At 41.2% G+C, this 17,318-nt stretch overlaps 1 protein-coding gene across 3 annotated transcripts in view; it reads right to left on the reverse strand.

Annotated features, from left to right (window-relative positions):
* The window catches only part of GLRB (glycine receptor beta), a 93,427-nt gene that overhangs the window by 13,111 nt on the left and 62,998 nt on the right, over positions 1-17,318 (reverse strand). For all 3 annotated transcript variants that reach the window (XR_006390442.1, XM_044298644.1, XM_044298513.1), the window contains exons 6-7: positions 16,425-16,507; positions 15,298-15,438 (exon numbers count right to left, since the gene is read on the reverse strand). Coding sequence is in view for 2 of the 3 variants with exons in the window: in XM_044298644.1 (XP_044154579.1) it covers positions 15,298-15,438; positions 16,425-16,507 (224 nt within the window). In the remaining variant the exon portion in view is untranslated. The remainder of the gene's footprint in view (positions 1-15,297; positions 15,439-16,424; positions 16,508-17,318) is intronic.

Raw genomic sequence — 17,318 nt, forward strand, 5'->3', positions numbered from 1 at the left:
GCAGGAGAGGCAAATTAATCTATTATTTTTGGCTAAAGCAACTTGGGGGTCTGATCTGAGAAGGAAAGGGGGTCTGATACTGAGGTCTAATCTGATGGGGGTCTGATGGAGCTTGGGGGTCTGATCTGAGGTCTGATGGAGCTTGGAGGTCTAATATGAGGTCTGATGGAGCTTGGGGTCTGATCCTAGGTCTGAGGAGTGAGGGAGTCTGATACAGAGGTCTGAATGGGGTCTGATAAAAAGTATTTTTTCTCATTATCCTCCTCTATAGCCTAAGTGCGTCTTATGGATTGATGCGTCTTATAGTCCTAAAATTACAGTATGTGTTGTGGACTTTTGCCACAGCAATAATAAAATTGAAAATCTGAGCTAAAGTCTACTACATTGGACAGTCATTGATTATAATAGCTTTCTGTGCAGCTGCCCATAAAAATGAGCTAACTAGAGCTGAAAAAGCGGCAAAGTGCTTCCAATAAGGCACTGCCGCCTCATCCTAGTAAGAGGTAGGCGATAAAACAGTAGGAATGCTATAGCTTAAATGCTGGTGGTAGATACAAGCCATATACAGTACCACTGATATATAAAGAGAAAAAAATAACTTAAACGTTAACACTGGCTTCCATATAGTCATTGAACTTTTTCTTTCTTTACTGTACAAAAGAGAACTACACTCAACAAACATTGATTTCTGTGTCAGGCAACTGGACAACTTCATCTGACCTTTGGACAAGGCAGTAGAGCCTAGCACACGCTGGGTGAGATCAATGCTCAAGTTTCTAGAGATCATCATACAGGGAGGTATGACCAACATGATTCTCTGCACTGACTACGTAAAGGTTTTCATCAAGTCTCAATAATTACTCGGCTTTGAGTTGAAATATTCATAAGGAGGTGACTCTAGGTATGCCGGCATCTTAATGTCTGCATATAGACATATTTAACTGCAATAAGTGGTTGCAATAGCGAGTATTCATGAAAATATGTGTGATTAAGGTCCCGCTAATGATATCTGGATACCAATAAATCTGGTTGTAGCTGGGGGAAATCATTACTGTGAATATTTCATGAAGAGAATATTTAATAAGTGCGATTTAGGAGGATGTGAACAGAAGGTGGCCTTGATATCCTGTACATCAATTAGATAGTTTTGGCAATTTGTTAATCTTTTTTAATATAGGATGGGAATGTGAGTTTACACCAGGGATTGACAACCTTCAGCAATGCAGCTGCTGTTGAAAGACAGTACCCAGAATATTTTACTAATTTATCACTGTAAGCAACATCATGTCTCTAGGAGAAGTGAGAGCTTAAGTGCTTACTGGATTCATACAGTTTGACTTTGGTCAGAAAACAGTGACTTCCTGTATTTTTAAAGGGGTTCCAGGGTTAGAAAAACATGGCTGCTTTCATTCAAAAACAGTGCCAACCCGTCTACAGGCTGTGTGTCGTCTGTAGCTCAGTCCCATTTACTTTATTGGAGCTGAGCAGTTTTTGGAAGAAAACTGCAATGTTTTTTTTTTTTTTTAATCCTGGACATCCCCTTTAATAAATTGTTAGGGTTAGCATTATACCATAGAAGGTACCTCCCAACCACAGCAGATGTATGAGCTTCATTGCCGTGTATTATGTTAATTACATTAAATTAGAAATGGCCTAATAGCCATCTGTATATGGCAGGTTTGGAGGCCATTCTTCGGCCACAGCAATCCCTCAGCACCCTGCCATTGTGTCACAAGGGCTAATGGGATAAGAGAGAGGAAGACCTTTCCCTCTCTCCAACCACTTAGATCTGTGGTCAGCACTGACTATAGCATCAAAGGGGTTAAACATCTGGGGACAGCGTTATCTCCATTCCCAGCTATTAGAGTGTGGAGCCAAAAGGTGTAAGTCAAAAAGCATGTGATGGTGAGCACAGCCCTGAGCCTGTACTATAACTGCCGTAATAGTACCTTGGTAAGCATTAACTACTTTCCCATCAGCAGGATGGGAATGGGTTAAAAGGAGTACTCTGGTAATTAAAGATTATCCCCTATGCACTAAATAGGGGATAGCAAAGTGACCGTGGATCCCCCGCGATCCTAAGAACGGGAGCCCCGTATTGCCAACCTGATGCATGCCCTGCTGCTCCATTACTTCTCTATGGGACTCCAGGAAACAGCAAAGTGCTGTACTTGGCTAAATTTTAGTTAATTGAATACCCCTTTAACCACTTCCCGACCGCCATTGATTATAAACGTCCTGGGCGGTCGAGTTCATCTATGATCGGACGTTTTAGAACGTTCTTTCAGAAATGGCAGCTGCACGCTAATCCTGCAGCTGCCCAGAGTGGGAACATTCCTGGGTGTCCCTGCCTTCTAGATCACTGTATACACAGCGTTGAATTAGCGCTAGCAATGTGCCACTTCCTGTCCCGGCAGTCATGTGACTGCCAGGGCCGGGGGAGTGCAGGAGCTGTCGGGGTCTTCCATAGACCACGATCAGCCCTGCACTGAGGCTGTACAGCGCAGTATTATGCTGTACAGCCTCTCTGGGGGGTGTATTTCTCTTGTAACTGGGGCTAATATATCAGCCCCAGTTACAGGAGAAATCAATAGCATAAAAACAAAAAAACAAAAAGGAAGTCAACCTGTTCCGGACATAGGGCGCCCTGATGTCCCGGTACCTAAGGACACAGGGCATACCGGTACGGCCTATGTATTGGAACCCGGTGCCTGCTCAAACCATTGAGCAGGCACCTGGGGACAATGCGCCGGGGGGTCCTGTGGCCCCCCATGTAGGCGATTGCAGAAAACCACAGGTCAATTCAGACCTGCGGTTTGCTGCGTTTCCGGGTTATTCGAGTCTCTGGGGACCCGATAACCCGGAACAGGATGGTGATCGGTGGTGTGATGATACAAATCGGATTCCAAAAAAGTTGGGACACTATACAAATCGTGAATAAAAACTGAATGCAATGATGTGGAGGTGCCAACTTCTAATATTTTATTTAGAATAGAACTTAAATCACGGAACAAAAGTTTAAACTGAGAAAATGTACCATTTTAAGGGAAAAATATGTTGAATCAGAATTTCATGGTGTCCACAAATCCCCAAAAAGTTGGGACAAGGCCATTTTCACCACTGTGTGGCATCTCCCCTTCTTCTTACAACACTCAACAGACGTCTGGGGACCGAGGAGACCAGTTTCTCAAGTTTAGAAATAGGAATGCTCTCCCATTCTTGTCTAATACAGGCCTCTAACTGTTCAATCGTCTCGGGCCTTCTTTGTTGCACCTTCCTCTTTATGATGCGCCAAATGTTCTCTAGGTGAAAGATCTGGACTGCAGACTGGCCATTTCAGTACCCGGATCCTTCTCCTACGCAGCCATGATGTTGTGATTGATGCAGAATGTGGTCTGGCATTATCTTGTTGAAAAATGCAGGGTCTTCCCTGAAAGAGATGACATCTGGATGGGAGCATATGTTGTTCAAGAACCTGAATATATTTTTCTGCATTGATGATGCCTTTCCAGACATGCAAGCTGCCCATGCCACACGCACTCATGCAATCCCATACCATCAGAGATGCAGGCTTCTGAACTGAGCGTTGATAACAACTTGGGTTGTCCTTGTCCTCTTTGGTCCGGATGACATGGCGTCCCAGATTTCCAAAAAGAACTTCGAATCGTGACTCGTCTGACCACAGAACAGTCTTCCATTTTGCCACACTCCATTTTAAATGATCCCTGGCCCAGTGAAAATGCCTGAGCTTGTGGATCTTGCTTAGAAATGGCTTCTTCTTTGCACTGTAGAGTTTCAGCTGGCAACGGCGGATGGCACGGTGGATTCTGTTCACTGACAATGGTTTCTGGAAGTATTCCTGAGCCCATTCTGTGATTTCCTTTACAGTAGCACTCTTGTTTGTGGTGCAGTGTCGTTTAAGGGCTCGGAGATCACGGGCATCCAGTATGGTTTTACGGCCTTTACCCTTACGCACAGAGATCGTTCCAGATTCTCTGAATCTTCGGATGATGTTATGCACAGTCGATGATGATAGATGCAAAGTCTTTGCAATTTTTCGCTGGGTAACACCTTTCTGATATTGTTCCACTATCTTTCTGCGCAACATTGTGGGAATTGGTGATCCTCTACCCATCTTGGCTTCTGAGAGACACTGCCACTCTGAGAAGCTCTTTTTATACCCAATCATGTTGCCAATTGACCTAATTAGTGTTAATTGGTCTTCCAGCTCTTCGTTATGCTCAAATTTACTTTTTTTCAGCCTCTTATTGCTACTTGTCCCAACTTTTTTGGGATTTGTTGACACCGTGAAAATTTGAATCAACGTAATTTTCCTTTAAAATTATACATTTACTCGCATTAAACGTTTGATCTGTCATCTACGTTCTATTACAAATAAAATATTGACATTTGCCATCTCCACATCATTGCATTCAGTTTTTATTCACAATTTGTTTAGTGTCCCAACTTTTTGGGAATCCAGTTTGTACACCACCAAACACCATCCTGCGATCCTGAGAGGTGATGTGACATCACCTCTCAGGATCGCCTCTCATTGGTCGACTGGGAGCCGAGGAGAGAGGAGTGCTTCGTCGGATCTCCAGCCAGCACCCCCCATCTGTAAAAAGCTCAGGATTGTCAGCCAGCACCCCATCTGTGCCCCAGCACCCCAAGGTATTTAGGGAAAGGTTAGGCTAGGCAGGGAGATTTAGGGAAAGTTAGTAGAAGAAAATAAAAATAAAAATGTACTGATTGCATCACCCTAAATTGTGTGTCTGGGGTCCACAGCAGTTTATTATTATTTTTTTGTGCATACGTTGACTGTGGCTGGCACTCTTAGCGTCCGGCCACTGTTAGCGCATCGCACACCCCACCGCTGATCAACTTCGGACGGTTGATCAGCGATCTGTTTTTGTCTGCTAGGTTTAGGGTAAGTTCGCGAACACCCGTGCCCCCACACACACCAAATAAAAGTTCATCACGCACGCACACACACTCCCCTTTGGCCCGAGGAGGCATACGCCCAGCTTGCCACAGAGTCAGAGAGTCCTAGTGAGGACGAGGATGACCCCACTTTCCTTTGGTCATCCGCGTCCTCCTCATCTAGCGATGATGATGAGCCCCCAAGGCGGCGGAGCAAGGCGACCACCATGCTAGGGACCCTGTGGCCCATCCTAGTACGAGCAGCTCTGGGGCTCGTACCAGATTTCCGGCCCACCAGTTAAGTCCACCGGAGCCCCCTGCTGGTGAACTTGTCTGGTATACCCCAGAGCGTTTTGAGCCCGTGATTCCTGATTTTGTAGGCGACCAGGAATCCAGATTTCCACACTGGACTTCACTAAATATGACTATTTTAGTCTTTTTTTCAGTGACCACTTTGTAAATCTAATGGTGGAGCAAACAAACCTGTACGCCCAACAGTTTGTTGCTCAACACCCAGGCTCCTTTTTGGCACTGGACCCCAGTCAGTGCAGTAAAGATGAGGACATTTTGGGGCCTCGTGCTGCACATGGGCCTAGTCAAGAAACCTAGCGTCAGGCATTACTAGAGTGGGGACGTCCTCAACCAGATCCCACTTTACAGTATGGCCATGACAAGCTTCCAGTTTGAGGCCATCCGAAAAATGCCTGCATTATTTAGATAATGGAGCATGTCCCTCCCAAGGTGATCCTGCCTATGACCGCCTGTACAAAATCAGGCCAGTCATCGATCACTTTGGGGCCAAATTTGTAAAGGCCTATGTACCTGAAGGGAGGTCGCAGTTTAGTCTCTCATTGCTTTCAAGGGGAGACTCCTTTTCCACCAGTATGTTCCCTCTAAGCGGGCGAGGTATGGCGTGAAACTGTACAAACTTTGTGAGTACCTCAGGGTACACTTACAAGTTTCGTGTGTACGAGGGGGGAGATTCCCGTATTCAACCCCCAGAATGTACCCCCACTCTGGGTGTTAGCAGGAAACTTATGTGGGACCTTATGCACCCACTGCTAGATAAGGGTTATCACCTGCACGTGGATAACTTTTATACTAGTATCCCCTTGTTCCAGTCCCTCGCCGCCAGATCCACGTCCGCTTATGGGACCGTGCGGAAAAAATCAACCTAGCCCCTCCAGGTAGCCCCTCCCTTACCAGTAGAGACCTGTTGCTGGTCAGATATAAGGACAAGAGGGATGTCCTTGTACTGTCCACAATTCATGGAAACGGCATCACCCCTGTCCCTGTGCGAGGTACCGCGGTAACGGGCCTCAAGCCCGATTGTATCGTCGACTACAATCGGTAAATGGGAGGAGTTGATTTCTCTGATCAAGTCCTCAAGCCATGTAACGCCAGGCGCAAAACCCGGGCATGGTACAAAAAAGTTGTGGTCTACTTGGTACAGGTTGCCTTGTACAACTCTTTTGTGCTGTCCCGGAGCGCTGGCAACACAGGGACATTCCTTCAGTTCTATGAGGCAGTCCTCAAGGCCTCTGCATTATTGGTTGCTTCAGGGAGTACCACACTGCCATGGAGTACTAAATTTATATCCCAATTTAGCAACTGACAATTGGATAAAAGCCTATGGTTCTCAGACTTGAGACACTAAAACTATAAAAAAAATAATTAAAAAATATTTAGTAAAACTAAAATGAATAAAAAAGTAGACATATTAGATATCGCCGCGTCCGTAAGAATCTGCTCTATAAAAATACCCCATGACCTAATCGCTCAGATAAAAAAATAAAAAATGAAAATGGTGCAAACGTTTTTTTTTGGCACCTTACATCTCAAAAATTGTAATAGCAAGCGATCAAAAAGTCACATGCCCCCCAAAATAATGCCAATGAACCGTCCTCTCATCCCGCAAAAAATGAGCCCCTACCTAAGATAATTGGCAAAAAAAAAAAAGACAGACTATGGAGATACTAAAATGTTATTTTTTTGGTTTATAAAAAGATAATATAGTGTAAAACAAATACATTTACAAAAAGTAGACATATTAGGTATCGCCACGTGAGAATCTGCTCTATAAAAATACCCCATGACCTAACCCCTCAGATAAACACGGTAAAAAAATAAAAAATAAAAACAGTGCCAAAACAGCAATTTTTGGCAAATTTTCAATTTTTATCCGTTTTTTTTTCAAATAACAAAACAAGGGTTAACAGCCAAACAAAACTTTATATTTATTACCCTGATTCTGCAGTTTACAGAAACACCACATATGTGATCGTAAACTGCTGTATGACCAAACGGCAGGGCGCAGAAGGAAAGGAATGCCGTATGGTTTCTGAAAGGCTGATTTTGATGGCCTTTTTTATTTTGGCACCATGTCCCATTTGAAGCCCCCCGATGCACCCCTAGAGTAGAAACTCCATAAAGAAACGCCATCTAAGAAACTACACCCCTCAAGGTATTCAAAGCTGATTTTACTAACTTTATTAACCCTTTAGGTGTTCCTCAACAGTTTATGGCAAATGGAGATGAAATTTCAGAATTTCTATTTTTGGTAACCTTGCCTCACAAAAATGTATTAAAGATAAAACAAAAATCATATGTACCCTAAAAATAGTCCCAACAAAACTGCCACCTTATACTGTAGTTTCCAAGATGGGGTCACTTTTATGGAGTTTCTACTCTAGGGGTGCATCAGGGAGTATTCTAAATGGGACATGGTGTAAATAAACCAGGCCAGCAAAATCTGCCTTCCAAAAACCACACGGCGCACCTTTCCCTCTACGTCCTACCATGTGCCCGTACAGTAGTTTACGGCCACATATGCGGTGTTTCTGCAAACTACAGAATCGGGGCAATAAATATAGCATTTTGTTTGGCTGTTAACCCCTGCTTTGTTACTGGAAAAAAATGGATTAAAATGAAATTTAAGAATTTAAATTATTTAGCAAATTTTCCATCTCCATTTGCCAATATCTCTTGTGCAACACCTAAAGGGTTAACAAAGTTTGTAAAATCAGTTTTGAAGACCTTGAAGGGTGTAGTTTCTTAGATGGGGTCACTTTTACGGAGTTTCTACTCTAGGGGGGCATCAGGGGGGCTTTAAATAGGACATGGTGTAAATAAAGCAGTCCAGCAAAATCTGCCTCCCAAAAACCATATGGCGCACCTTTACCTCTACGCCCTATTGTGTGAATATAGCATTTTGTTTGGCTTTTAACTCTTGCTTTGTTACTGGAAAAAATTGATTACAATGGAAAATTTGGCAAAAAAATCTAAATTCTGAAATGTTATCTCTATTTGCCATTAACTCTTGTGGAACACCTAAAGGGTTAACGACGTTTGTAAAATCAGTCTTGAATACCTTGAGGGGTGTAGTTTCTAGAATTGGGTGGTTTATATTAGGCAAGCCTCACAAAGTGACTTCAGACCTGAACTGATCCCTAAAAAATTGGGTTTTAAAAAATTTCTGAAACATTTCAAGATTTGCTTCAAAACTTCTAAACTTTGTAACGCCACCAAAAACTAAAATGTAATTCCCAAAATGATCCAAACAAAGTATACATATGGGGAATGTAAATGAATAACTATTTTTGGAGGTATTACTATGTATTCTAGAAGTAGAGAAATTGAAACTTGGAAATTTGCATTTTTTTCAAAAATTTGGGTAAATTTTTTTTTTTTATATAAATAAAAAATATATATTTTTACTTCATTTTACAAGTGTCACAAAGTACAATATGTGATGAAAAAAAAAAAAAATATCTCAGAATAGCCTGAATAAGTCAAAGTGTTTTAGAGTTATCACCCCGTGTGACACTGGTCAGATTTGCCAAAAATGGCCTGGTCCTTAAGGTGAAATATGGCTGTGTCCTAAAGGGGTTAATTGTCCACCAGAGGTCTTGTATGACCTTATGGTGGGGGGGGGGGGGCACAAAGTCTAAAATACAAAATAAAAAAAAGAAAGTGTTTTATAAAAAAAAACAAAAAAATTCATATGTAGAAAAATAAATAAATCCACAATTAAATTCAAATAAAATAGACATACAGGGAGTGCAGAATTATTAGGCAAGTTGTATTTTTGAGGATTAATTTTATTATTGAACAACAACCATGTTCTCAATGAACCCAAAAAACTCATTAATATCAAAGCTGAATATTTTTGGAAGTAGTTTTTAGTTTTAGCTATTTTAGGGGGATATCTGTGTGTGCAGGTGACTTACTGTACATAATTATTAGGCAACTTAACAAAAAACAAATATATACCCATTTCAATTATTTACTTTTACCAGTGAAACCAATATAACATCTCAACATTCACAAATATACATTTCTGACATTCAAAAACAAAACAAAAACAAATGAGTGACCAATATAGCCACCTTTCTTTGCAAGGACACTCAAAAGCCTGCCATCCATGGATTCTGTCAGTGTTTTGATCTGTTCACCATCAACATTGCGTGCAGCAGCAACCACAGCCTCCCAGACACTGTTCAGAGAGGTGTACTGTTTTCCCTCCTTGTAAATCTCACATTTGATGATGGACCACAGGTTCTCAATGGGGTTCAGATCAGGTGAACAAGGAGGCCATGTCATTAGATTTTCTTCTTTTATACCCTTTCTTGCCAGCCACGTTGTGGAGTACTTGGACGCGTGTGATGGAGCATTGTCCTGCATGAAAATCATGTTTTTCTTACCTTGCAGACTTCTTCCTGTACCACTGCTTGAAGAAGGTGTCTTCCAGAAACTGGCAGTAGGACTGGGAGTTGAGCTTGACTCCATCCTCAACCCAAAAAGGCCCCACAAGCTCATCTTTGATGATACCAGCCCAAACCAGTACTCCACCTCCACCTTGCTGGCGTCTGAGTCGGACTGGAGCTCTCTGCCCTTTACCAATCCAGCCATCTGGCCCATCAAGACTCACTCTCATTTCATCAGTCCATAAAACCTTAGAAAAATCAGTCTTGAGATATTTCTTGGCCCAGTCTTGACGTTTCAGCTTGTGTGTCTTGTTCAGTGGTGGTCGTCTTTCAGCCTTTCTTACCTTGGCCATGTCTCTGAGTATTGCACACCTTGTGCTTTTGGGCACTCCAGTGATGTTGCAGCTCTGAAATATGGCCAAACTGGTGGCAAGTGGCATCTTGGCAGCTGCACGCTTGACTTTTCTCAGTTCATGGGCAGTTATTTTGCGCCTTGGTTCTTCCACACGCTTCTTGCGACCCTGTTGACTATTTTGAATGAAACGCTTGATTGTTCGATGATCACGCTTCAGAAGCTTTGCAATTTTAAGAGTGCTGCATCCCTCTGCAAGATATCTCACTATTTTTGACTTTTCTGAGCCTGTCAAGTCCTTCTTTTGACCCATTTTGCCAAAGGAAAGGAAGTTGCCTAATAATTATGCACACCTGATATAGGGTGTTGATGTCATTAGACCACACCCCTTCTCATTACAGAGATGCACATCACCTAATATGCTTAATTGGTAGTAGGCTTTCGAGCCTATACAGCTTGGAGTAAGACAACATGCATAAAGAGGATGATGTGGTCAAAATACTCATTTGCCTAATAATTCTGCACGTAGTGTATTTGGTATTCAAGCATCAGTGATGGATAGCTCTGTAAAAATATCACTTAATCTACCCCATCAGGTGAACGCCATAAAAAAAAAAAAAATAAACTAGCCAAAACAGCTTTTTTATTTACCTCACCTCCCAAAGAACAATGTTAAGTCGATCAAAAAGTCGTATGTACCCCAAAATGGTAGCAATAAAAACGTCACCTCATCCCACAAAAAATGATCCCACCACACAAAACCATAGCCAGAAAAATTTAATAAATGTGGCTCTAAGAAAATTGCAACACTAAAACATGATTTTTTTGTCTAAAAAAGTTCTTATTGAGTAAAATGTTAAAAAATAAATAAAAAAAAAACCCAACTAGATATATTTGGTATCATTGCATCCGTAACGACCAGATATACAAAAATATAACATGATCTACACGACAGTATTTTTTCACTGTCCGCAAAACGGGGTTCCGTTGGTCCGTGATCCGTGATCCGTGACCGTTTTTTCGTCCGTGGGTCTTCCTTGATTTTTGGAGGATCCACGGACATGAAAAAAAAGCCGTTTTGGTGTCCGTTTGGCCGTGCGGAGCCAAACGGATCCGTCCTGAATTACAATGCAAGTCAATGGGGACGGATCCGTTTGATATTGACACAATATGGTGCAATTTCAAACGGATCCGTCCCCATTGACTTTCAATGTAAAGTCAGGAGTCCCTTTTATACCATCGGATCTGAGTTTTCTCCAATCCGATGGTATATTTTAACTTGAAGCGTCCCCATCACCATGGGAACGCCTCTATGTTAGAATATACTGTCGGATATGAGTTACATCGTGAAAACTCATATCCGACAGTATATTCTAACACAGAGGCGTTCCCATGGTGATGGGGACGCTTCTAGTTAGAATATACTACAAACTGTGTACATGACTGCCCCCTGCTGCCTGGCAGCACCCGATCTCTTACAGGGGGCCGTGATCAGCACAATTAACCCCTCAGGTGCCGCACCTGAAGGGGTTAATTGTGCGTATCATAGCCCCCCTGTAAGAGATCAGGGCTTGTGCAAATTGTAGCCTCTTTTTCCTATTCGTAGTGGAGATTTGTGGTACCCGGTGGAGTCTTCTGCTGTTGTAGCCCACCTTTCTTTCCCATTCTGACATTCAGTTTGGAGTTCAGGAGATTGTCTTGACCAGGACCACAACCCTACATGCATTGAAGCAACTGCCATGTGATTGGTTGACTAGATAATCATATTAATGAGAAATAGAACAGGAGTTCCTAATAATTCTTTAGGTCAGTGCATATATATATATATATATATATATATATGTGACAAACAGCTTTTTTGTGAGTTCCCCTCCCCAAAAATTAGATAAAAAGATACTACCAGAAAGCCAAATGTACCCCAAATTGGTGCCAATAAAAACTACAGCTTGTCCCACAAAAAATAAGCCCTCACGCAGCTCAGTCAACAAAAAAATAAAAAAATTATCACTTTTTAAAACCATGACAGAAAATTCCATGTTAGAAAATCCAGGTGCCGCTCCTTCCCTTCTGACCCCTGGCATATCCCCAGATAACAATTTATGACAACAATTGGGGTGTTACTGTATTCAGAAGAAAATGGGTAGCAAATTGTTATCTTTTGTGGAAAAGAAAGTTTGGGCCTAAAGTACCATTTTCACATTTTCAAAAAATAAAAAATTACATTTTTCTTTTTCACAGCCAAATGGTTATGAATTCTATGAAACACCTGTTGGCTCAAAGTGATCACTACAATCCTTAAAAATTCCTTGGGTAGTGTAGTTTACAAAATGTGGTTACTTTTTGGAGGGTTTCACTGTGTGGGTACCTAAGGGTCTCTTCAAATGCAACATGGCACCCTAACACCATTCCAGCCTTCTGAGCCCTGCTGTGTGCCCATACAGCGGTATACGACCACATATGGTGGGTTTCTGTAAACTGCAGAATGAGGGTAAATATTGCGGTTTTGTTTGGTTGTTACAGGAAAAAATTGATTAAAATGAAAAATCTGCAACAAAAAATTTCACATCAATTTGCTTTAAATTCCTGTGGAATACTTAAAGGGCTAACAACACTTCTAAAACCAGTTTTGAATAGTTAGAGGGGTGTAGTTTTTAAAAGGGAGTATTTATGGGTGGTTTCTATTATGTGAGCTCCTTAAAATGACTTCTGAACTAAACTGATCCTTAAAAAAATTGATTTTGAAAATTTTCTTTAAAATTTCAAAAATTGCTTCTAAAATTTTAAACCTTCCAACGTCCCAAAAATATAAAATTACATTACCAAAATTATGCCAACATAAAGTAGACATATTAATGAGTATTTTATAAAAAGGTATCACTATCGGTATTAAAAGCAGAGAGATTCAAATCTAGAAACAGTGAATCTTGAAAAAATTTCATTAAATTTAGGATTTTTTTTATAAAGTTTAAATATATTGAGTCAAATTTACCATTAACATGATGTACAATGTCTCACGAGAAAATCACTAAATGGCTTGGATAAGTAAAAGCATGACTGGGTAACACAGCCTGTACCCAATAGTGATGGCATGGCTGTTTCTGTGGGAAATAGTGTTTTACACAATGAAAAAAAGTTACGTTTTATTACTTTTGTGGCAAAATGTATTTTGTCCCTTAAAGGGGAGGTCTGATCTAGGATCTGACAATCACATTGGCCCTAACCTGTGTGCATTAAAAAAAGGAAAAAATAAATAAAACAACAAACACTCATCTGCCTGTCTTGCCCACGACGCTGCCCCATTTCCGGCTGCAGAAAGTGGCTTGGTCGCATGACTGCTGTGGCTAATCACAAGCCTTAGCGGTTATATATTGCTGTGATATGCCATTCAAGCAGATGTGACTGTAGAGGCCTGATTGGCCACAGGACCTAGCCACCTGATGCTCCCAGGAAACATCCGGGAACGGGGCAGAGGCACAGGCAAGACAGACAGGTGAGCAGGTTTTTATGTTTGGGACACAGGTTAGAACCATTGTTAGTTTTGTATAATATATACAGTCTAAAAGGTACCCATATACATCAGTCTAAAGTTTAATAAAATTGATGATTTCAACCAAAATGATCATTTACTGGGTGAAATTTAAAACTCATGTTTTCATCAAAGAATCCATTTTAACATACTGTATGTTACTGCTGCTGTAGCATTATGCATAAAGCAATCTTTAGTTTCTTCACATACCACTGTTTTCCATGAGCTTTTCCCTTAGTTACGACTGTTTTGGACCCTACAATATGAGGATCTTCTCAAGATGGCTCCTCTGCCAGTTCTCTGAGACCAAAACTGTCTTCCCTCACTTCCCATACACACTTACTTTACCCAGCAACTTCCTGACAGCTAATCAGATTGGATTACTAAGAGACACGCCTACTCACCCCGAAGCCTAATGCAGGGTCGAGTGTGGAGGACCGCCCCTCTGTTATCTGTTTACACTGAGATGGAGACAGAAAAGCCCTAGCAACAGTCTTTTAAGGGACTAGTGGAAAGGGATAGGGGACATTAATGAAAGCTGTTTTTTATAAAGTAATTACTAATCTTTTGACAATCATTGACAGAATAATTCAAGTATACATACCTAGCTCTAATAAACTAGACATTAAGAAAATGAAAATACTTAAATATTACTTCATTATAACTATATTCCCAAATACCTTACATTAGTTAGAATGGCTTGTTTTGTCTGAGGAGCAATCATTAGGAGAGAAAAAAATGGCCGCCGTCCTATTAGTACACACAAAACCTGTCCTAATCACACAACAGGACAAGTTACAACACTAAGATAAAGAGCTGCGTCATCCTCATCTCTGCTCTACTTGTCAGGGATTAGTATCCTTAATACAGATAAGATCTTTAGCTGAATCTCTGTAGGAATGGAGTTCATGAGCAGACGTGGCTAATGAGCAGAAGCACTTGTATGCAGTCTCCGTTACCACAGTCTGTCCTGTCCATCTTCTCTGTACTTCATGTCTCCTCATGAACTCCATTCCCACAAAGATTCAGCTGAATATCTTCTCATCTGTATTCAGGATCATAATCCCTGACAAGCAGAGAGGAGGACGAGGCAGCTCTTTATCTTAGTGCTCTGAAGTTGTCCTGTCGTGTGATTAGGACAGGTTCTGTGTGCACTAATAGAACAGCGGCCATTTTTTTCCCCTAATCATTGCTCCCTAGAGCAAAATGAGCCATATAACTAATGAAAGGTATTTGGGAATATATTTATAATAAAATAATATTGACGTATTTTCATTTTCTTAATTCCCGGAGAACCCCTTTAACTACGTACGATCGTTTCAGCCTACCGAGGACAGACCAATATCATCAGAAAAGAAGTTTAGTATTTTCATCCAACAGTTGTTCAAAGAAAGATTGTTTTTCCATCGCCCTGCTTAATTGAACATGTATGGCCAGTTTGATCAACTGTAACAGCCAACCTGGGCAAAAAAGTGTGTGTGGTCACCCTGTCTGTGACACCATCGTTCAGATATTTTTGTTTGTTCAACTACTGGCCACCTTCAGTTAGGACATCCATAGTATGTATTTATTGTACTTGTAACATAACAGATAAGGTCCTCTAGAATAAAATGGCTTGACCACTGGCAGAAACGGCAAAATCCCTTTCCTCGTGTTTGAGCCAGATGTCTGCAGCCATTAAACCAACATAAGTGGACGTTAAGAAACATAGAATAAACAGGATAAATCATGGAAAGTAATGAGAAGCAGGACTCAGTCGAGAGGACCCGAACAGAAGGAATATTACTCACCAGTTCCTTTGTAGAACTTTGTACAATTACCATATTCAATATCTTCTGTTTTAATATCGAACTGAGGCAAAGCAATCTTTTCCATTTGTACAGGGTCTCCTGACTGCCAAACAAACCGCAAATCATCCGTCGTATATCCAACTATAGGTCAATAGAAAATATTATTTCAGAGAAATAAACACATTTAGCTTTCTGAAAGCAAAAATTATCTGTCCTGAACGCGTACTTATAACCAAGGCAAATATTAAATTTTTATGTACCATTGCTTATAGAGTACAAACATATTTCAGTCACATCTGTCCCTGGCTCCCTTGGACGTCACTGTTTTAAGGCCTCAATACACATTTGCGTATTTTTGGCTGAACCCGCAGTTTTTTTGGCAGAGCCAGCCAATCTAATGTCTATGGGCAGCTCCTAACTCTCCTGTGGAGACAGATAAGGCGCATTGAATCTTAAGGCCCAATCCTTTTGTTCTCTCACAATCCAGGTTGCTTTCTCCTCTATCTCCACTAAATATACATGCATGCTCAGCTGAACCGAGGAGAGATGACAACAAAGGTATTGAGCACCTTGATAGCCTTACCTCTCACACACAATAGTGACAATATCAACTAATATAGAGTTGAGTCCACCTTTACTTTTTCTAGGATTTAGTTAAGGAATACACCAGCACATAGACATACAGACATGGTACAATATTGAAAAATCACTTCTCAGGACACAACTGAGCCAAAAGCAAAATTAAGGATTCACATGTGTATGTTTCTGGAGGATAGCAGATCCCTGAGAACCATGAAGAAACCTACTCAAAAATAGGGAGAGCCTACATATTGCATGCAAAGATAAGATGTCTAGATATGACAATCAACTGTGTCACGATTTGGATTATTATTAAGCAAAATTAAATTGATATTCTGAAACATAACATACAATATGCATTATACAATATGCATTAAGGAAAAAGAAGAACACTGACACACAAGACTGGTCCTATTATTATGGCTCAAGATCTTTCAAGCTGTTGGGTGGAGTCATGGACCTCTTACTGGCATATTATATGAGATTTTTCTCTATAATGTATATGGTTCTGTGAATTAAACAGAGGAAATACATTTTCTGGTACATACAACTTTCCAGCTGCATCTTGCATCGCTGAGTATCCATTGGAAATAATGTTAAGTCCAGGGGACAGGATAAAGTAATGGACAACCTGAAGAAAAATATAAAAGTATGAATAATAGACAATGATTTCTAGTCCTTAGAGGGGGTTTCAGGTTTTGTAAAACATTATAATAAAAGGTAATCCAGTTTACACTTCCCCTTGTGTACATTTGTCAAAATTTTCAAGATCCCTGCTTGCAGTCATCATATTCAGGCAACTCTGCTTACATCCAAGGGTTTGAAGGCTGGCCTGGTCATGTGCGGCTGACAGTGGTACAAGTAAAACAACTCTGGACTGGCGGGGTCCACTGGAGCAGTGGGGGATTTAACAAGTAAAGGCGGGTTTAGACGCTTTGATGCACAGCCAATTGTTCCTTCAGGAAAGTCGGATGCTCGTTTAGTGAAGAAAACCGTTGCATGGGATCTCCTTCATAGTATGAGGATGAGGGAACAAGTTTTTTGCTCGTTCATCGGCAGCGCGTTTAGACAGCAGCATTTAGACAGCAGACTGTCGGGAACGAGCATTCGCAGGAATATTCGTTCCCAATAATCTACTAGATTATCGGGCAGTGAAAAGCCACCTTACGTTGTGGTATTGTGGTAAAATGATTAATGCCCATGGATCTATACATGACACTGAGTATATTGTATACACAGTATGGTAAATAGAGTATACCGTATTTTTCGCCCCATAAGACGCATTTTTTCCCCACCAAAAGTGGGGGGAAAAAACCCCAGAGTCTTTGGGGCAACTACTAATGAGTGCTTCATTAGTACCGGTGGACCGGGAAGCAGTGCAGTGAAGGGTACTCACCGCTCGCTGGTCCTCGGCTGTCAGCTGTGCTGCGCACAGCGTGAGC

Source organism: Bufo gargarizans, chromosome 1 (genome assembly GCF_014858855.1).
Source record: "Bufo gargarizans isolate SCDJY-AF-19 chromosome 1, ASM1485885v1, whole genome shotgun sequence".
Classification (NCBI taxonomy): Eukaryota; Metazoa; Chordata; class Amphibia; order Anura; family Bufonidae; genus Bufo; species Bufo gargarizans.